We start from the raw sequence: 23,293 nt of genomic DNA on the forward strand, positions 1-23,293 counted from the left end.
AAGGGGGTGGGGGGGGGTGGGGGAGTGTGTAATTCCTACTGTCCCTTGCTTTCTTGGCAATACCCTATTTAATTCCCAGAACAGATGTAGTATAACTTGTGCAGTACTTACATCACTCTCTTTCATTCCTTGAGAAGCATCCAGGCTGCATTCTGCAAGGTTCCTGTGGAAAACATGTTATCATGTATATTGACTGTGCCATGGATGTAAAACAAGAGTTGACCTTAGGCTACCTTGTGAGCATTTATAATTTCACTGCTCACAATGTACAAATTGTGTATGTATTCCTCTATGTATTTTGAAGAAAGAAAGAGTAAATAATGTCAGTTATATACACCTGTAATATCTCCGATCTCATTTATGACTGAATCTTAAACCTTCAGCACAACTTGAGCAGCCACAATACCCACATTGGTAAGTAATAGAAGAAAAACTGAAGGGCAATGCATATTGCTGTCACAACTTTTTCCCAGGTTGCTGTGGTATGTAGCATTTTTCTTAATGTCCTAGTTCCATGTCCTTATGTGAGATTATCAGCATTTATTTTTTCTTATTTTTCAAAACAAAAATAAATGTGGGTTTTTTTTTTTAAAGTTTCAAATTGATAACATGAATTGGGGTTCTACTCAATTATGTCTTATTGTCTGGAACTGGTAATATCTCAACCAAAATATTGTTCCAAGTATCTTTGCTCTAACTCCTGTTGTTTTCTTTTCAAATAAGGGTCATTTTTTCCCTCTTGAGGCTTCTATCTTTAAAAAAAATATAGGAAAAATATAGCAACTAGGTTGCAGCTGCATATATTTTAATTTAATCTGTCCTCTAAAGGAGACATACTATATTTAAGAAATACAGTTTTTTGTTGGTCGGCGTACTAGAATTGCTTGGAGATTTGCTTGGAGCCCCATGAAAAGAGTAATGTGGGTGTTTCACTTGAGAGTTCAGAACAAATGCTATTTTAATGCCATAAGATGAGGGAAAGAAAGCAACAATTTACATAAATGGTTCTAGTGTATTTTGCTAGGGGACATTCTATCAGAACTAAATATTTCAATTTTTAATATATTGCTTAGTTGCATTACTTTCTTGAGAATCGAGTGCAAGTAAAAAAGCATTCAGCTGACTGTGTTTTGAATATGAATTTCTCCCTTTTGCATGGGTCAGGTATAAAGAAACAGGGCAATCTAACTTGTGCTTTTGCAAATGTGCTCCAGAGAGCATAAAGCATAGTTGAATTTCTGTGGTTCATTCAGTCTTCGGCTTCCTTGCTGAGATTTCTTAAAAAAAGACAGTTAATGTGCTTTGAAAGGGTTCACCTCAGTTCTGTGGGACTTTGTTTTACGTAAGCTATGAAACAACCACCAGATATTAAAAACTTTCAATTCAGTCTTGACTCAGACTAGGATATCCCTAAAGTCATTTTTATTGTCTTCTTCCTCTCTACTTCAAATGACACAAGTTTAATTTACCAGTAAAAGAGGTATAATTACTGGATTGAGCAATCTGAAAAGAACTTTTGCTGTAAATAAATGATTTATTTTACATGCTTCCAACAATATGAAGCCTTTTGAACAGCTACCTCATTTGTTTCCATCCTCTGCACCATTTAGGAAAAAAACATATATAATAAAGGAAAAGTAATCAGGTAGGAGATGTGGGGAGCGAGGTTATAATGTGGTATATTTAAAATAAAAATCTAATGTTGGTCTGGCATTAAAATTTTCTGGTTGGGCAGCATAATTTTTAACTGGGAATCTTGATAGCAGTGGCTAAAAATCTCTAGGCCTGGGTCAATAGGAATCTGTATTGCATTCTGTCAGGTATCAATCATGATACTTGCCAGGCCTGATACTCCCAGTCATAGTATACTATGATCATACGATTTGTAGAAGGTATAGGGTGTTTTTTTCTTCAGTTAGTGTTTTAGGACATCATTACTCTTCATATCCAAATCAGATAAGTAACATGTATTCTTTCAGAAATGTTAGTGAATTCAGCATGCAACATATGTGCCAGATTGGTAATATACTGAAATACAAATGGTCAACAAAGCAAGTTTTAAATGCCGTGGTAAAGCATCATTTATTCCAGAGATTAGAGTCTGTGTCTTTGTCCTCTAGAGGTGTCTCAGAGAGTCAAATTGATGTCTTGCATGTACTGCTAACTGATTGTGTGGAAATTTTTTTAAGTTCACTTTTTCTTTATTCTTCTGTCTTTTTTACCCATCTTCCCCCATTGTAGCAAATTAGACGGCCGGATGAAAGCAAAGGAGTTGCTAGTAGAGTTGGATCCCTCAAAGTAAATATGTTTCTAACATTTATTTTGCAAGTTTTCTTCTATAGCCTACGCTTTTCCTTTTGAAGGGGGAGGTGAGGGGAGGGAGGGAAGGGGCTTTTCCATTTCTCACCATCCCATCATTTTTATTTCAGTATTCTTATTGCTGTTGGGTCACATTTTGTTTGTTTCTGTGCTACACATAGAACAAACTACTGAAGGCAAGCTGCCAATTAGTTAGCTTTGAATGTCACCACAAATAAGAGATAGTAACAACTTTCTTGAAATGCCTATAATTTGGTGATCATGATTAAACCACTTCTCTGATCTGTGTTGTCTCTTAACTGCCTGTTACATGGAGAAGTGACTTACTCATCTTCAGACTACTGCTTCCCATCTTGAAACATAGTTAAATTTTTATAGTGCTCACACTTTCTGTGTTTAATTCTGCAAAGGGCCGTTACAAGAGAGTTGAATATTTCATGTATGTCTAGTCTTTAAATCAGAACAAATCCAACTAAATAAAGAGGAAATGAGGGAGGTTCATGTAAGGCTAATAAGAATGGAGCCACTGTTTTGCTAATAATTAGTCCCTTCTGCCTTTTTTATGTTTGTACAAAGATACTCAAATATTTAGAGCACTTAACAGGCAGATATCTAAATCAGTACCCACCACGCATAGTGTTACACCCTAATAAATGCTTCAAAACACAGGACGTAATCTATACCAAGATGTCGATCATATGCAGTCCAAGCCATTCTGTTCAGGTTCCATCTCAACAGTTGCCTCTTTCAGCCATCCAATTTTTCACTTTTTTCCACATTATTTCCTTTTAGCACTTTCTCAAGCACCAATTATTTCATTTTTCTTCCGTATTCTCCTTGCCTTTCCTGCCTTCTTGGTTTTTAATCTTTTGGTTTGGTTTTGTATGTGAGTGTATTGCCTTTGTTCCAGGACAAGCCATCCTCTCCATTCTCTTAACACTGCTCTGCAGCTGCTCTTTGTGAAAATGTTATTTCACTGAGCATAAAGAAGGTGAGGGAAAGGATTAATTATGCACCTCTTTCCAGTGATGCCACCATTTAAATCGATCTCAGTGCAGAAAAAGAAGCCAGTTGTTATTTATTTATACAAGTTATAGCCAGAGGCATCTATAGCATTCCTCACTGTCTGTGAGGCTTTATCTTTTCACCTTGTTTGGGGGGAAGAGGTTTCTGTTACAGTGTAGATGAGAAGAGCGCTGTACATGAATGAGGCACTGTTTCAGTGGGAGATGTTCAGGACCACTGAATTCACATGGAGGAAAATGCAAGACAGCCACAGTTTTTAGTGCTGTTTTTGAAAACTGTGGATGTAATTACTGTGACCTGTGCATTTTAATGGGTCGTCACTTACAATTCTAAATGCATAGTGCAAATACATACGCAGAAGATGTAGCTTATTTAGGTGGTGGGATTCACCTATTGTTTTTATGAGTACTTGCTGACACCTAATTTATGATTGTTATCTCTAGAGCTGTTTGCCCAGGATTTAATTTCAGGACCTAAAAGATACTTAGACACAAAATCTTATATGAATATCCTTATAGAAAACTGCAAATCCTAATTGAGGTTCCCAAACACAAAAATGAAAAAGTTATTTTTGCTGGAAATAAATTCTAGAACACAGCCTTGCCAATAAATAAGCAAATAAATAAATAAATAAATAAACAGTGTAGCAGAGATTCAATAGCTTTAGAATTATCTGTCCATTGATTTTTCAGGGTTTTTTTCCTGTATTGATAAAAGAGCCATGTTAACCAAGCAGAAGTATCTTGTTCCAGATTCCAAGTTTACTGAGCTTGTAAGTCTGTGTTGTTCAAAGCACTTTGATGTTTTGAAATTTTTTTGCCAGAGGCAGTGAGAAATGCGTTATGGTATGATTTATTAAAAAAAAAAAAAAAAAAAAAAAACAACAAAAAAAACAACCAAACAAACAAAAAAAAACACTAAAAACAAACAACCCAAAAATCAACCCACAAACACAAAAATCAAAAGACAAAAAAGGTGACAAGAGGTTGCTTTTTCAATTCATTTTCTGATGTTTACATGTAGCTCCATCGAAAGCTGGAGGAGCTCAGAGATCACCTAGAAGGCAATGTCAAAGGATGCTCTCTCCGAGTAAATGTACGATTTCACTCGGTGATCTGTTTTTTTTAAAACTTCCGCTGACTGGTAACACCAAATCTGAGTGGTTTGTCCTCTCATCCTCATCTTTTTCCTTTCTCTCTCTCTTTCTCTCTTTGTGTTTTCTTTCTTTTCTGGCTGGGGTTTCATTTAAATGTGTGTGAGAAGCCAGACCTTATTGACAAGGTTTGTTTAAAAAATATCTACTGCATTTTAATGAATGCTAATCAAACTGCTTGGCTTTACAGCAACCTAAAATCCCAAGCAATCCCTTTCCAAAATTGAAGTTGCATACCTAGAAGTTTCCTGAATATTTAACTTAGCAACAAATAAAATAGATCTCCTTAATTTAAAGGATAAAAGTATCTTCTGCCAGTGATTGATAGCCTTACCTGAACTGAAAACTGTGGCTCATATAAGGTAACCCAAAAGCATATAGGTTCACATGTACCTCTGTCTTTACCTTTAATCTTTTTGGGTCCCTACTTTATCTCACAAAATAGGTTAACATTTGGGGGTTTAGTATTTTGGGTTTGTAGCAGACTAATAAAAAAAAGATCCGCAGCATATTTCTTACGTGTTTTAGGTTTATTCTTTAATGAAAAAAAATGTGAAAAAAGGATTAGGATCTAGTATGTCAGTTATGACACCCCTATAAAGTTGCCTATTTTCCACAGAAATCTTTAATAAAGCAAATCAAATCCAACATAACAATACAGACAGCAGTACCTTGTGTTTAGTAGTTCACGTCATAAATTAAGATCACCTTTTCAGTAATTCTGTAGAAATGAGTTTAAACTGCCTAATTTAAGGTATAATGAAAATTACCAAAAAAAAAAAAAAGGGACAGTTGTAAGCATAGTAGATGTGAAAGTTAGTAACCCTTTATCTCTTTGCACATTCATCCAGTGAAGATTCTCAGAATAATTTCTTTAAATTCGTGTCCTGTTTGTGTCTTCCATACACTATGACTGTTGTCATTCTCAGCACTATCATTCTCTAATGCATAATCCACTATGGTTATACAGTGCAAGATAATTTTGGTAATGATAATGATTTGATAATTTTTACCCCTTTTGGATGCTTTTGCATATTCAGCTATGTATTTGGCATAAAGTTGATTTCTGCTCATTGTCAAATAGAAGTCACTGAGTTTACAATCTTTGCAGGTCAAATACAAGGAAATTGAGCTGTTAATATATTGCAGCTTTTTATAAAATAAATTTATTTAAAGGACTGTATCTTTTCCCTGGAAAATCTTTTAGAATCAATTTTTTGGGGGAATAAACCATGATATTTTAGATTTGGTGGCAACTCAAATTTAGTAGTCCTAATCAAGACAAAGCAAGTTCCTTTATTTTAGGTTCCTCACTCTTAAATTAATGATTTAGTACTAGTGAATAAATGTAAAGCCAGAAAAATACTATGCCATGAAATTTTGTACAACAAAAAAGATTATTTCAGAGATTGTCACATGGGGAAGAATTTCAAATGAAAACCTGTGACCACATTAGCCATGACAAATGAGTTGTCATGAAATTATTCTGTTGCTCTGTGCCACTTTTTCTGTTATTTCGTGGCCATACACTACACACACACACACAATGTAATAAGGAGGTCAGATTGTGAACTAAGAAACCTTTCAGTTCCTTAAAACAAGCAGGACACATTGCAAGTAAAATCACATACAGCTAAAATCTGCTGCTTTGTCACTGCTGCTCTGCTTCATGCTGTAATTATGGGTGTTTTACATAAGGCAACTTTTAAAAGACGATATACAAATGACTGATCAAAGAAAAGAACAAATCCTTATTAATAGTGGACAATTGGAAAGAAAATAATGAGGGATCTGTTAATATTTCATCTTTAAAATAATTTTAATCTCTTCCATATTGCTTTTGGAAAGGGGTTTAAATGTAAGTTGTTAATACTCCTACAATGTGGCAAATGTATTGAATGGTGTGGGAGGGGGAGCATATAGTATCTGATGGCCAGCCCCATAAGTAAAAATGAAATGCTATTGCACAATTGTGTATGCTATTAAGGTGGAACCTTTGTTCCAGAATGAATTGCAAAGACATGCTTTTCAGATTAAATTCAAAGGCCATTGGAAATAAGTAGGAAATGTTGGAATTCTGCAGAATATCCCGGATTCCACCAAAAGTTTAGAAACCCTGCCAAATAATTAAAATAAAATTGCACTGAAAATCAGAATTAAGCACTTTGGGGGTTTTAGGAGTTTTCATTTTAAAACACTACTTTCAATATCAGCAGTAGCACGTAACAAAAAAAGTTATCCTGACCTGAGATTTGTTTTCTATTTCTTCTTGAGACATTCATTAATCTTCCTTGCAGCTATTCCAGTTCTTTTCATGTCTTAATCCTTTGACCACTCCCAGAGACCAGTGTTTGAAGCTTAATATTGTTCAGAGAAATAATGTTCAGAGACCAGTTTCTGAACTTAAATATGGTTCAGAGAAATTAAGTTTTCTGTCACTTGGACAAGTTGTCATTCCCCTACTGTTCAAATCCATGTAGCAGTAGCAAGTAAATGCATTAGTTAGTGAGATGACCAACAGTGAAACCACTGCTTGTTTTCTATTTTAGAACTCAAAATACCTGCTAAAATTGATACCTTCCTGAAAGTATGGAATTAATCTGAAATTCAACAGAACTATACTGCTTCAGTCTGTGTTTTGAAGATTTTTTTTTTGTTAATTGTACAGGCTCAGAATTTTAAATGCAAGTTTAAATTTTGTAGAAAAAATATTACAGAAAGCTTATCAGGAAAAAAAAATAAATCTAAGTGTAGAGGTTCTACACAGAGTTCCCAAGTAATATGCCAAACAATTTTTGTGTGGCTTTTGGCCAGCATGGTTCCAAATCAAAGGTTCTGGTTTTGTTCAAGACAAATATTCTCAGAATTCATAGCAGAGGCCAGATACTGTCCACAGATGATGTTCAATGAAACCGGGATTATAATTTTTCATACAGAGCTGTATTTCTCAGAGTCTGTGGTCTTCTGCACTGTGTTCTGTCTTTAAGTACCTGCATTCTTTGATCACGGTGAAGGATTGCATTCACAGGGCTTTTACTCCTGTTCTTAATATTCTGTTATTAAAGACCTGAGTCAAGCCAGTAAGGTCCTCAAACTAACAACAAATTGCCCTTGCAGCCTTTGAACCAGATTCTCAGTTGGTGTAAATAGGCATAGTTCTTTTTAAATCATTCTCACAGTGGGGAATTTCTGTGACTGACAATGCGGCCCTTTTACTTGGATGTTCATGGGGGAAAAGACCCCAACAGCTCAAATGTTAGCGCGTTAGTTTCACCTAACACAATATGTAGGGATTGTCACGTAGCATACAAAATAAGGAGAGCTGCTCCCTCTCTTAAACTGAAAGAATCAATCACTGGAGTTCATATATGACAATAAATTGTAAGCTGAGTAGGTAATAGATTGCCGAATTATCAAAGGAGGTTAGAAAAGTACTGGCAGTTAATTTTAGTAACACAAAAGCAATGCATTCTAAAATGCTGAAATTGGGCACATGGTCAAAAATGGAGACTAGTTAGTGAGAAATCAATGACATAGAAATGATCAGGAAGCGCTACATGTGCAGCATATTAAACAGTCTCGTTGCACGATCCTGTTGAAAATAAAACAAGCAGCAATCACTATGTGCAGAAGTGTAGTATGAGCATAATCCTTTCCTCAAGAACATTAGATCGTTTTGAGGTTAGAACCTTTGATTTCATCACTATAAGTAAGCAAGATAGGTAAATTGAGAGTCTGTACATATATGAATAAGAACAAAGTGTTTGGAGTGAGTGAGATTATGAGATAAAAGAAAATTGTGTGTGTGTTAGCATAGGGAGAAAGAAAATACACAAATATCTTATTGAAGGGAATATTATAATTTGCTTCTATAGAACTGGAGCTATAATAAAAAAAATACAAAAATATTTGAATTGATTAAATACTAATGGGAATAAGACTGAAGTTAAATGGTAAATGTAGCTTAGATATTAATTAAAATATGGATAATTAGATCACAGGATAATTTAACAAGGAAAGTAATAGCATTCTACTTACAGTAGTTGTCTAAGAGATTAAAGAAGTACACAGGTGTCTAACATACCCGTTGTAAGTTAGTGTGAGGAGTAGACAAGATGAGCCAAGTTCATTAAAACTTTGTGGACTATGATTCCAAACCTCCTCATTGTTATCTCTGTTTATCTAGTTGCTGATACTTCAAAAACTGCTGCTGTGTTGTTTCTTGCTGTTACTGTATTCTTTGGATGCTTACCTGCAAAACTGAAGCTAGTGGTTTATCTTTGTCCACGCTATTGCAAGACAAACCATGGGATCAGTGGTTGGACATTATTTATGAGAATCTGGATTAGAGATTCATCTGAAAGCCTTGGGTGAATAGCAGAACCCTTGTTAAGAGAAAAAACACACCTTATCTCTCTTAGAAAGCTTTCAAAGCAATGTTTCTAGAAAGAGTTGTTGCTCTGTCAAAAAGGGTTCTTTCTTTTTTCTTTTTCCTTTTTTTCTTTTTTTTTTACAAAATAGACTGTTTAAGAATAATATTCCTTAAAACTGAATTTTCTGCGCTTTATATTTTTCTGAAGGAATTTTACATTTTTGACATAACCCTCCTGCAGATTATCTGCCTATAAGAAAAAATTTCTTCAGGTGAAGAAAGTGCTAAGTGTGTGTGAACTTTTAAGGTGGTGTGAAGTGATTCAGATTCCCATAGTAATGTTATCTAGAAGAGCAAATGAAATACACAGTGCCAGAAAGGAACAAAAATACTTTCAGAGTATTAAAAAATTTTAAGTGGTGAAAGAACAGCTGTGTAAGAGTGTATAATGGAGACATAAATGAACACAGACAAATGTGACTGTAGAATTTTTCTGGAAGTGACATTTTATTTTTTTATGAAGAATTATGAAATACCAATTTGAGATTGAAGAATATTCATGAGAGACTTTTTACGAGTACCATACTCTGCTCAGTCCATCATAATACCTAAGTCAGCAAGTGATCACTAATAATCTATGTGGAAATTCTTGCTGGGTTCATCTTTACCACAAATGTATCCTGACTGCTGTACACATACTAATTTTGTTGAAGTCTGAGGATGTCTTGCTGGGGCTTCTGATAATTCATTTTTCCACCACTAGAAAAAAAACCAACATATTTTTAATGCCTTTATAAGAACTGTATCTTTTAAAATTTCATTTATTAGGCTGCTTTTACTCTTTTTTCACAGCAAGTTGTCATCAGAATCTTTTTAAATTTCGTTTATTAGGCTGCTTTTACCCTTTTTTCACAGGAAGTTGTCATCAGATCATTGTTAATCTGACAAAAGTTAGGGAAAAAGACAACCACAGTTTGAGAACCAAACTACTTTTTGTAATTGAAACATGAAATGTTTCAGCCGAAGAAGGGATTTTCAGGTTTGTTAGGAAAAAGAAGTCCTAGGAGTAACTGGAGAGTCCTTTCTTATGCTTGAGTTGTCTGAGTGATTGATAGTATAGAAAAATGGATATCTTGTATAAACAAAGTGTTTCTTAAGCAATCAGTAAAACTGTACTGTTACCAATTAATTGCTGTTTGTGCCGAGAGCTTTCAACAATGGACATTGTCTCTCAGGAATCACAGCGCTTTACATTGCTTAGGGACATAATCTGCAGATTTCTACTGACTTACATCTGGCCCTTAGTCATTTAACTTGGCAAGTTATTCTGGTTTTTGGAGCAGTGAGATTGAAGAAAACCTCCATTGTCAAAATGCTCTTTCTGAGCATCTGAAAACATAAAAACCATACAGGGAAGGATAGGGCCTCTAATGAGTTTTCACATTGTACCTGTTGCAGAGTTAGAATAAAACTTACAGTTTTAAATGAGAGAGATTGGTAAAGCTTCATCCTACAATACCTTATCGACCTAAGGATAGTGTCAGTTTTTTAGAAGAGGAAGCATTCATAGTTGTCTTCAGATTCACCATTAGTTTTAAGTATTTTACAAATACAGTGCTTTCATTCTTTAAGAAGCTTCCACCTTAAAGGGCATAAATTTGGAGTTTCTGAAATAGCTGGTCATGGGAACTTAATGAACCCCCTGCTACTATCTCAGTGCTGGAACCACCTATACAGAAAACCTTCTGAGACCCTTACTGTGCCACCATTTCTTTTTTAACAATGTTTTCTTTTCCCCACTGCACAACCAGGCTCGGCTCCCTTCGTGCTCATCCACCTATAGTGTTTCTGAGGTATACTTTGCACGTGTTCTCTCACACAGTCGACCTGCTCGCCCATCACACTTTTTTGGTTTTATTTACTTCTTTCTTTTTTGCATTGCACTGTGCACAAGTGGGGAAAAATCAGCTTGGGGCGGGGCAGATTTTGCATGATAAGTCGGCAACCATGTTCAGCGTGGTTTTAAAATCACTGTACCAGTCTGGGACCACCATGATGTGTAGTCTAGCTAGGCAACTGCTATATAACATATGATCATAAATGATATAAAAAAAGCACCCTTAATTATCTATTGCATTAAAATAAAACCCGTGACCTTAGAGATGTCCAGGCTGAAAAACGCTGACCATTCTCGGCCAGTGAAACTGGGAAGACTCTGTACAGATGGCCATCACATTATGATTACTAATTACCTGTGTAGGTATAGGTGGTTTTATGATCTCTGAAGTTCATTGTTAATTCCCACATCTCTGGCTTGGGTCACTACCTACCAAAATGCATATACTGTTGTAAATACTTCCGTATCAGCTTCATAAATAGTCTTCTACAATAAGGTATAGTGCCATCTTAGCAAGAATTGAAAAGAAAAATATATTCAATTTTGTAATTAAGGTGGGGAAAAAAAGGAGAAATATATTACGATAAACTAGAATTCACAACATCATGGGATAAAAACATTTTATAAGTTTATAAAATACCGTCAAATTAATGCCATGACCCACTATGTAAAGATTAGGCTTCAGCATATTATTAGAATTGATTAATGGATGAGTATCAAAGTAGTGGACTTGAATTTTTATGGAATGCTGAATCAATTTTGAGCACATACAGTTATTTATTCTGTATTTTAAAAGAATCCCTTAAAGTTGCCAAGATCTCCTGAAAAGATGACAGTTTACGCTATCTCATGCTGTGATCCAAGTTCTAGACTTTACATGAATATTCCATTAAGGAGGATCATACAAAATGCAAACATTAAGAGCTCACCTACTCAGTGACTTTGCCCCTAAGCAGGAAGATCTGTGTGTAAGCAATACCTTGCTGATGTGTGTCTAATTTGTTCTCAAAAGGTTCTCAAGCAATCATTTCTAGCACTTCCTTATCCTTAGTACTATAAAGGTTTTTTTCTAGTTTCAGTGTATGAACAGGCAAAAGTTCTAATAAAAAAGTTTTTAAGAAGAAAGATGCTTACAGTCATAGATTATGTCACTGATGCTTTTTCTGTCATAGATAAGTAGTTGCTGTCTGGATCCACCAGGAGACAAGTCAATTTAAAAATAATCAAGTATGTGTTCTTAAAAGCATCTGATACATATTCTGTAGTTTGTTGTGCCTCGTTACTGTATGATAAGAAAGCCTCCCTGTTTTCATCATGATGGTCATCAAAACACCAATACAGAATAAATCAGTAATACTATACTTATACACATACGAAGACACTCTTTCCTAAGCTAATACAGGAGCAATAAATAAAATTTAGTGCTTCCAGATGCAAGACAAATGCCATCCTCACTCAAACAGCCATTTTTCTGAATGATCTCTATGAAATCAAGAAAAAGGGCTGGATCAACAGGCATTTCAGCTTGATGACACTTTGTTTCCAAATAATACAACTGTGCTAGTTCATACCGGCAAAATGGGAACGTGCTTTTATGGATTATGAAGTAAATAAATCATTTCCAGGGAAACTGGACTCTTCGTGCTTTGCCTGCAACTTCAGCTATTTGTCCTTTTCGCATTCTGGAGGGATCGCTGTCTTTGAAAGAAATACAGACCAAGGTATTGTGGCTGGTGACTGGTCAATATGTATGGGTCTCCTGCTTAATCAGATGCCAGGAACTGTTTTGCCTTCTCCAAAGCTGTCAGGCCATAGTACCAATTAGTAATCTTGGCATAGTTAGATTCTACTGTAACTGAAGAAGAAAACTGGAATATTAAGTGCATGAAAACTTAGTGAACACTCTCCACAAAGAATGGCTTTGGAATTTGTGGTAAAGAACCTGCTAGCTGAAGTATGAAGGTGACACTGCAAGACTGTACAAGCAATTCATCCTTTGTGCTCTGTCCAAAGGGAAGATCTTCGTGTCTAAAATGCAGATAACCTGGCTGCCTGGTGAACCAGATCTTGTGATGCAGTTAAAACATTTCTAGCTGACCAGGATTTCATGCTCATGAAATATAAAGCGCAAGACCTAGGCTGCCCTTTTTTAAACTGCAAACTGAGGGTTTCAAAAAAAAGGAAACATTCTTCTCTGGTGACAGGATAGCACACTGTGCATTTTTGAACTGTTTGAGCCAGCGGCAGATCTAAAGGAACGAACCAATTGGAACTGAAGATCTCTGTGGAAATTGTAGCTATTTGAAGAGGCGAGGTGGGACTGGAGATTCTCCGGGTCCGTAAGGGATTTGTAGTGTAGTTTCTAACTTTGTAAGAGACTCTTCATTCAGAAATAGAGCTTATTGTCAGGATGCATGGCCAACGATGCTCAATGTCATCTGCTGTTGTTTTGAGAAAATGGGAGAGGTTGCTATGAGTAAACAACATCCTTACCTCTAAATGGTATGATAGAAAATCTCCAAAACTGAGGTATTAAATCGAGTCCAATAGCCTGCCATTAACTGTGATCAAGGGGAAGAAAAGGAGTAATGTTGTATTGCATAATGTCTCATATCCAGGGGGAAAAAACAGATAGGATCTCAAGGTTGTTTCTTGTGTCTACACCTATTTCCATGGTTCTTATTCCAAGAAAATATTTTTCTTAAGCTGATTCTTAAGTACCAAATCCAGAGCTTCTGAATTTTTTATGTCCAAGGCATCACCAAATAGCATTGGACCTTCAGAGGAACACCAGCAACACAGAGACAAGAGAAATGGAATCAGTGCTGTGGGAATTCAGTTGAATGTGCCTTCTGAAAAAGGTACAACAAGAGATAAAAGAAAAGATAACTTAATATAAACAATTTCTGAAGCCTTTTTTTTTTTTAATGGACATCATAGATTGTAATAAAAAACTCCCTTACAATTTTATTTGCTGAGAAAAACTCTGAAATCAGATTAGCTGCCATTCCTAGAGATAAGATGGCCAGAAATAAAAGTGATTTTTTCCTGCTTTTACATAGAAGGTCTTTGATTGAAGAAGTAAAAGATCTTCCAGCAGAAGAGAAATTTGAGATTTGTGTATTGTGCATTGTGAAAATTTGAGGTAGAATTTTCTGCCTGATTTTTTTCATAGAAAATATCTCGGAGTCCAATAATTAGGAGAAGCTTCTTTTCACCTGTTCCTTTTTATTTTTACCAGTTGCACTGGTGAAACTGTGAATGTGGTCAGCTGATGCCTAGTTGAAAGGAATGGGCAGAAAGTTTTTTAAAACTTCTACTTTCCTTTAGTTAGAGGAAAGTTTTTGTAGTTTGTTGAACTCCAGACATTATAGGGTAGTAGTACTATATACCTACTTAGCCCCAGCCAGCGCCTTAACAATTCTGCTTGTCTAGAGTGAGGTGCTGTCTTTGGTTCAATTAAATTAAATCAAAGTGAATTTCTTTAAAAAGTGATTCCATTGTGGCAAGAGAGATAAAGCTTTAATGCTCTAAAATGGTAAATGATAAAATATAAATTTATATTCTCTTTGCATTTCATGATACACAATAAAGGTTTTCCCCCTTCATGAAAACCAGTTAGCTTCATCCCTGTAATTTTTGTAAATGTTAGCAGGACTACTTAAAGGGTTTTTCTGAGAGTAGAAGTATTAATTAGGAATGATGCTGACATAGCAGTTGTGCAGTATAGAATGTGTGTAATGTATCTGTAATTTACGTATTATCCAGTTGTGACAAAATATAGTACATTTTAATTAGTAGCAGTAGTTAACTAAGAAATTTTTATAACAGGTTGACTTAGTACTTTAGAAGTACTCTGACTTCAGCTTGTATCTGAAAAATTCTGTACACTATGTAAAACTAACAGATTGACCAGTGAAGGTCCAGAGGCTCCTAATATATAAAATTTCACTTAGATAGTATTATATATAGACTATATATATATATATTATATATAGACTTTTTATTACGAGCATCAGTCTCTCTCTCTCTGGCTTTCTCTCCCTCTCCTCTGGCTTCTGCATGCGCTACGTGTTTGGCTAAAAGCATAATGAAGGAAACCTATCAATCTGCTTCTTGAAAGTATAGTGGCAGCAAAATATTTACTGCAGTACTATCCCCTGCTTTCTTGAAAAAAAAAATTTCAGAGAGGGAGACACTCAGGTCTGTAGCTTGTCATATGTCTTATTCAACATCATGGAATTATTAGAACATGACGACTTGTGTTGTGAAAGATCTGCAAAGTTTGAAGTTAGTTTCCTCTCCCACAAAGTACATTATTTCCATGAAAAAAGGTTTGGAATATGTATTGGCTGCATACTGATTGGTGGGATTTGATTGTGTACTTAACATGGTTAATGAAACAACAGAGACTTGTATTATCTTCCTGATAATACAAGAACAGAGGGACCAGTACAGGGAATTGGGTATCAGCAGTATTCAGAGAATAAGAGGAACCACTGTTTCTTACCACAGGTAGTCCTTTCAGAAACTGCAGGAAGATTTTTAAGTGCTTTAGGTTAAAGTATTCTACATAGTGTACATACAAAATGTCAAATAAATTAATCTTGTTCTTCAAAACTAAAGCCAGGTAAGAGACTCTTTCCCCTGCTTAGGCTAGTTTGATAGAAGACAATGCTGAAAGACTGAGAACTGCTACTCTCACATCCAGGTGTTTGCCAAGCAGCACAGAACCTAGAATTCAGTTTTAGGTAGGGGACGTTAAGTTCACTGTTGATACCTGTTGTAAATCTGCACTACATAGCACAACTGATTTGAGAATGGGTGGACTGCTTACATCTTAAGGGCAGAGGGGACTACTCTTGACAGTCAGATTCAAGGGCATCCTTAACGTATGCACATAAGCCCAGCATTTTGAATTTGCTGCCTACCTGCAAATTCTGCATCCAGGACTTTCAGAAGGCTTTTCTGGCTCCAGGAAGGTACGCCAGCTTCCTTGTGCTGGCTTAAGAATGTAGCAACCCCTTTGCCATCGTCTTTTAAAATTGGGTTTATTTTATCTAAAATGTTTATCTCTGGATTTCTAACCAGCGGGCCATTAATGCAATTTTTGTTCATTCCAATATTATAACTTCAAGCTTTCCAGAAGCAGTTTGCTAGATAAAAAATTTAGAAGAATGAATTTAACCATGATAATTGACTGTGCAATTGTCAAATAACTGAAAAGGTCTTCAGTCAATTCTTAGGTACCACAGGATGCTTTCATGTCAGTATTGGTTTTATGATTATGGAAATATTTTAATATATAAGAAAATCCTAAGGGAATATCCATACACAATGTCTGACGCTTGAATTGCATATTGTTAAAGGTCTGTCTCTAGCACTGGTTTTGATGATCATTAGAATATCAGCAAGAAAAGTATGATATAATTCTAAGAAATGTAAATAGATTTGAAATTCCATAGGTGGTCTTTAGGCTTTCAGGTATAATGAGTGAATTACATGGTTTTGTGTCATTACTGATCAGATTATTAGGTTGGTTTTGCACTCAGTATTTATGCCCTTGACTTGCACATTTTTAAAAACATATTATGCACAAACTTGATTAGAGTGGCACAAATTTTATATTTTGTTACATCAGTTAACTTCCACTTCTGTAATAAGATATCCCATAGATGGGGAAAGCACAGACAAAATCAGTCACACATAGTAATTTCTGGAACAAGAATTCCTTTTTCTTTGCTTTTTCTTTTGTAAACTTTTCAGCCTATATATCAGCTGGAGAGTTGGGTGGGTGGTTTTTTTTCCCCAATATAGAGAATTTCACTTAACCTTTGTAATTCAAGTGAAAATGTGTTTCGGGAGATGGAAGGCCATGACTGAGAAGAGTGGACTTGTGCCCTTTATTTCCTCTAACATAAGATCACTCTCATGGCATAAACAAAGATTGCTCTTAGACAGCTAAGGCTATGCCTTGGATGGGGAAGACAAAATGAAGTAAATGTAAGCAGTTCCTCTCCATTTTCTTCCCCGCTTTCAGCAGATAGATAGAAGTCCAGCAGATAGGCAATTTGATTCTTTACATCTAACATAAATATGCTGATCTGAACAAAAATTGCTACATTAAATTGAGCTTGCCTGTTTCATTGCCTTTTGAACCCTATATGTTTTGTAGAGATGCTCTTTGAAATTTGAATTAAAGTTTTTCCAAGTTAGCTCTGTTCATTAGAGGGAAAGTTGAGATTTTCATATTGATTACGACATGGCTTTAATTAACTTGCTAATAAGTCCTTAACAAGATCTTGAGCCTGAAAACAAAAATAGGTCTTTATGTACCTGTAATCTCTACAGATCAGAAATAAATGAACACAACAGAGCCAGTCAGGATCCACTAATCCTTTGAGTTTTGTCCAGCTATATTGGTACGATCTAGTTCTGTTTTTCTGTGAGTCTTTCTTTTTGCAGTTGCAAATAGGTTTTGAAGTCAAATTAGAATTTGTATGTATTTCTGTTTCAAACATGAACAAGAGATCAAAGCTTTCTATTTGGCAATTGCCATTTAAAGAATTACATTTTTTCTGTTGCATTTTGCTTTGCTAATAGTACTACCTTACTCTAGGCTTAAAAAAAATTGAATGAATTAAAATTCTTGCTTTCAGAGAAACGTGGTTTCCTCAGTGCACATTAAAATGCAAAAGTTTGTGAAAAGCCAGTGATCTAGTTTCCTTATTCACGGAAAATAGCTTTGCTATTTCTGTCTTCATTCTTGTTATTAGGATTAATAGCTGCACAAAATACCTTCTGTAGCATCCTCTCTGCCATACCAGAATAGAGAACTGTTCTTGCTACAAAAACTAGATGTCGTATCGAGAAAGGCATTCATGACAGCTCATGAGTGAAAGTATTCCAAAACTTTAAGTTACATCAGGAATTAAAGTGCGTTATTGCAATAATCTGATCAAGGTATACATGAATGACTTTGATGAATGTCATCTTGGATATTTACAATACAATTATTTTTTTTAAAAAAATCATTAATAAATGTTACTATATTTTTACTTTGAATACAATTTTTGTTTACCCACTGCTGAATCTTAAATTAGATCTATTATTAGTTCAAAGCAAAATTTTACTTAATCCTACAGATTCTCTGTGCATGGTACTTACCTTGTGACTTCTGTCAAATAAAATTTTTCCTTCATATTAACATTTTGTACTTATTCTTTTATTCTCTACTAATAAGTTCTGTTCAAGCATAAGTTCATTTACAAAGAATTATTTAACATTCAGGAGAGTGGTAAACCCAGGGATTTTGATTGGCATCTCATTTCATATTAAGGTTTTGGCTTAAACCTTAAACCTATTCAACTTACCAAAATCATAATACTTTTTGTTGATTTTAATTATGGTGCATTATAATATTTTATTATTATGCATTCTAGCTGTGCATTTATTAGAGAGAGAATAAATAAAATTCGAAGTGTCTGTTAGGAAGCATAGGCACTAAGAAAGTGAATGATAAAATCACAGCTGTTTTCCAGATAGTGTTGTATACATTTCTGTATTCTAAAAATCAAGTAATTCAGAAATAATTTCCATCCTTCCCTATTTGGAACTTTAAAGTTCTTTGCTTTTTGTTTTGAGACAAGTCTTTATGTTTTTAAATGCCCATCCCTGAATTATTCGCTTTCTTCTTCTTCCACAGAATAGGGAGATATTTCACCCTGCCTTATGATAGAGATGTGCAATCCTTTATGAAACAGATTAGGTCAAGTCAGAGCATTATGAACGGCTTTTTTCTTTTGATTGGTTATAATTTAGATGCATATATTTATTCTGCATTTGCATTTTCAAAAGTCAGTCTTGTCATTCTTTCTCTAGAAACACATCCATTTAAGCAAAGAGGTTTTTTCCATTTTCTTCTGCTGTACCTTACCTTGGACTGTATGGCATCAAAACTGGCTAGATTAAATATAACTCTGAGATTTCTTTTCTAGACAACCAGTGTTTTCTTTTTAAATTCAGTAGCAAGCTGTTCACCAGCATAAAATGTTTAGTATTTATTTATTCAGGTTTTACTAATTAAATCAGTTTGTTTGAGAAGCCAGACATTTGTCTGTATTCTCTTACACTAGTAATAACACTCAGTGCAACTGCAGTCTAGGTTCAGCTGCCAAAGCAGTCTAACTCTTCAGAGTCAGCTTCAGAAACAGAATCAATGGAAAGTTCGTCTAGAGTCTGAAGTAGTAATCAAAGCTTCTATTGCATTGCTAGTATGGCTTTTGGAGTAACCACTGATGTAAAATGCCATACATGTGATCTAAATTACATGTATCTCTAGTGGACAGTGACTGTTTTAACACATGGAAATCAGATGTACATAGCAGTGTCAGTATCAGTAACATGTAGCTTAAATATCAGTGGGTTCCCATCGGTGGTCCCTACATTATCTTCCTGGTTTTCCAGTTTTTCAAATGCAGTTTTGTAACATGGAACAAGTTTTTTTGCTAAGCATAATTACATAAATTTTTCATTTAAGTGCTGGAGGGGAGAAAGAATGTCCCTATTCACATTATTTTCCATATCCCTTTTTCTTCTATAAACGTCCAAGATTTACTGCTGCTAGAAGCCCAGCCAAATTAATATTTTGTTCTCAGGTACATAACTGTTGTGGGGAGACTGGTGGTCGTCATTGTGCTGGACCTTGCAATCCAGACTGCCAAATTCAAGACAGCACTGAAGGAATCTCATCCTTCGGAGCCTTTAAGGCTCAAAGCAAATTCCTTCCTAAATGTAAATACTCTTCCTACATTTGTATTTCTGATCACTTTCAAAAATAATTTCTAGCTTGGGTTTGACAGTATAGTTCTCAAGTGCAGCATTTCCTTGATTCCAGCCTCTTCTTTCCATAGCTTGTGAACCCTCTGAAATCATCACTTTATTCACCCATGAGGATTCTGATTTCACTTTAAGGATTCTCCTCAGAGGAATATAGGCTGTGTTTCTGCCTCAAATTGAAGGCAGAAACCTAGCTCTTCATACAGTGAGTTCTGATATTTACTGCTTAGATGGATTCATGGACTGAAGCTTGATTTTCCTTACAGTTGTTGCTCCCTGATTTGAATTTTAACTTTAAAAAGCTTTGTTCATTTTTATACTTGAAAGTGTACAAGTCTGAAGTTTTGGCTGAATACTGTATACATCAGTGACTATAATGTACACCGTATATAAGATTATTGTTACCTGTGTTTACTAGTTTTTGCTTTTGTACTTGAAGCTCTTCAAATTTGATGCTCCTAGCTCAAATGAAAATGTTAGTCTTACCTAAGATCAACTCCATCAGAGTTAGGCTGGAGCAGAAATTCTGATCGAACCACATGGGTTAACATACGTTTTGTTCCTGGTCATATAGTTAAAGTCATCCAACCATCCAACCATCCACTTTAGAATTATAATAATGATAAAAATCACCAAGCAAATGCCAATGGAAAAAGCTGAAATTTAAATATGCCTGAAAAACATAAGAAATTGGGTGATGGCCTTCTGTTGACTCTAGGCCTGAAGATTCACTCGTTAGTAGATTGGTGACTTTTGAAGCTTGTAATTGTTTTGAGTTTGTTGTTACTGTTTTTGTGTGTTCATATTCTTTGGACATAGAAATGGAGGGAATGTTCCCTGTGTTCAGCTTCCAGAAGGTAAGATTGTAAGCATGACATACATTGCAGGCTTCATTAGCAATTACAAGTTCGATTGAGAACCCTTTGAAGCTCAACGAGGAGGTGCTTTTTCACTCCCACAGACCTTGGATCAAAGGGATGGAGGCCTGGAGGCCTTGAACCAGGTTGGAACAAAAGCAGCAGAAGATAAAAGATCCAAACAGATCTCTGTCCCTTTCTCACCAACATCTATTCAGATGTTGACAATAACTAGATATTAAGAAAACTGAATTTTGTTTCGTAGTTGTCGCAGGTGGGGTGGGTGGTGACTGCAGCTGTTCTGCTAGCAGTTCAGGAAACACAGCTGGAACAGAAAATGTGATGCTGTAGCAGAAGGCCCTGAGTGGGTCCCAAGGAAGTCTATATTGCATTTTCTGTCTCCAAATTAACATGAACTTTCACTAAGGAAAGATTTCTTACATCATTTTCAGGGATACTCATTTTCTGTATAACTAAATAATTCCCCATTCAGAAGAGAAACATGTAAAGAACTAAATAATTCCCCATTCAGAAGAGAGTTTGAATAATGTTTAGTAAGTAAAACATGAAACTAGTTTTTGAACAGGGAGATTAAAATGAAATAGCCTTATCTTGTCTCATGTAGAAGACCGGCTGAAAATAATCATGATGACATCATAATGCCTACATGTCAAAGGGAAAACAAAGAGTTGCACATATCACATTGATCTGCTGTGTCCTGAACGTTGTGTTTCACTTAAACATGACAGTTTTGCTTGACTATATTTGAACAAAAAATTTAATTTAGAATTCTGATTTTGAGGGTCACACCATTCAAGAAAAACCGTTTCCATTTTTTTGCAGTAGTGTGGAAATCTCATTTTAATGCTGCGTTGAAATTGGCTGTTGCTGGGTCAAGAAACAGAAATATGAAAATAGTTAAGATTTCATTTAAAAGCAAAACACTTGTAATAGAAATGAAACTTTTTAAACTGTCAGCCCTAGGGTATGTCAAAAGTTAGAGAGTAATTTATGGTGTGCTTGAGGCCAAGAACTTCTGTACATCACCTATGTATTTTTAGTCCATCTGATTGACAGCAGCTTGAAAAGCTGCTGGTTGACAGCTGGTTGAACCGGAACGGACAAGGAGTTTAAAAAGCCTTAATGCTGGTTAGATAGGATGTAACTCAGACATCTAGCACATACTTGTGAGGCTAAGCAATTCAATCAAATTGCCAGGGTGTGAGTTTCTATGAAAACAGGCAAATAAATTCCATTTCTCTGGCAAGCAACAAGGACAACAGGAATCTCTTTCTCTTACATCTCTTTGGAAAGGAAATTTTTTCTCTCCGCCTTTATTTACACTATCAACTTCTCAAACTGGAGAATACTTTCAGAGCTTTTAGTGAACATTTAACATTTTCATTCAAACAAATAAAAGATCTTGTTCACAGCTAATAATACAAGTAGTAGAAATTTTGATGTTCCCAAGCGTGATGTTCCTAGAGATTTCTTGTGTCTTAAATTCCCACTTGGATTCTGTTAGCACAGATTAGAAATATCTGTGTGGATATTTGTTGAAGTTTGTGCACAAATTACTTGGCAATAATTTTTATGTCTTGATTTAATACAGGCTTTAGCTTACACAAGATGAGTGTCCTCTCCATATATGGGTATTATAACTAATACTGTTTCTCTGAACAAAACTGGTATGATCTTGAATAAGCCCTGAACAGCCCCTAAAATATCACAGAAACACGCTGTCTTTCTAGTGTTATTCATACAGCATATCTGTATGCTGTCCCATACTCTTAAGAACACAAAAACCAGCTCATTTTTTTTCTCATATAAACATAAACGTTTCATTAAAATTTCTCTGAAGAAATAAAACACACTTCCTTTCTCTTTGCTTCTTTTTATTCTCAACTATCAAGCCTATGCTGCCGGTTTGTAGTAGCAAGTTTGCCTTCCCATCAGCTTTCTGACCAGCGGTTTACTATTTTGTCTCCTTTTTTGCTGTACGTATCATAGTTCTTCCTGTTTTCTCGTTCAGTGAGATGTTCAGCTTGCAGTTTTAGCTGGAATGTAAGATTTTGTTTGAACCCTCTCTTATTAATAACATTTGATTTTGCATCTCCAGGACAAGGTCAGTGTCCATTGAGAGATGACTAATCAGCATCTTATCCCAGAAAACTGCCCTTCGCCTTTTCATTTCATTTTGTTCCAAATATTACATAGTATCTTCTTTTATTTTATACTGCTCCTATAAAAGGAACCAATTCAGCCCTTGTGCTTCTGTGGTATATTCATCAACCCACTTCCACCTTCCTGTTCCAACAGTAGTTAGGATGAACCATAACCTGACCATAAAATTCCATGTATATGGTGAGTCTACTGGGAAACAATGATCACAATTAAATACATCTTTATGTAAAGTGTAGGTGACGAGGAAAAAACGCAGAAAAGAGAACTCAGTAGTATATGGATCTGAAGATGTTTTTTGTTCAGTGTCAAGTCTACCAAGCATAACATTTAATAAGTGTAAAAATCTGCTCCTAAAGTTATTTTGGCTTCAAATGGTTTTGTGCTTATTTCTTCCCACTGACTCCAAACAAGTAATTCCATGTGTAGAATAATATATATGATTCATATTTAAATTTTGGTGAGGTGAACCCTACCAACAGTGCTGCTCCTTTTGAAAAATGTGTTATTGAGTAATGTCTGCTGCTATCAAATTCCTTGAGCTCACTTTCCTTTCCCTTTCAGAGATGTTGTCAGTAGAACAAGAAAAAATTATTCCATAGTGTTGAACTGACTTCAGCCCTAATTCAGATGGCCATAAAGCATACTCT

General features: G+C 35.3%; 1 protein-coding gene across 10 annotated transcripts in view; it reads left to right on the forward strand.

Annotated features, from left to right (window-relative positions):
* GPHN (gephyrin) overlaps positions 1–23,293 on the forward strand; it is a 290,823-nt gene that overhangs the window by 208,432 nt on the left and 59,098 nt on the right. For 6 of the 10 annotated variants that reach the window (XM_080396441.1, XM_080396439.1, XM_080396435.1 and 3 more), the window contains one exon: positions 2,242–2,298. The exons of 3 other annotated variants lie outside the window; for them this stretch is intronic. In XM_080396441.1, the coding sequence (XP_080252567.1) occupies positions 2,242–2,298 (57 nt within the window). Of the gene's footprint in view, positions 1–2,241; positions 2,299–4,368; positions 4,441–23,293 lie in introns of all 10 variants that reach the window. One more of the 10 variants, XM_080396433.1, reaches the window with a different exon arrangement.

The sequence above is a fragment of the Falco punctatus genome, assembly GCF_963210335.1.
Source record: "Falco punctatus genome assembly, chromosome: 7".
NCBI classification, from domain to species: Eukaryota; Metazoa; Chordata; class Aves; order Falconiformes; family Falconidae; genus Falco; species Falco punctatus.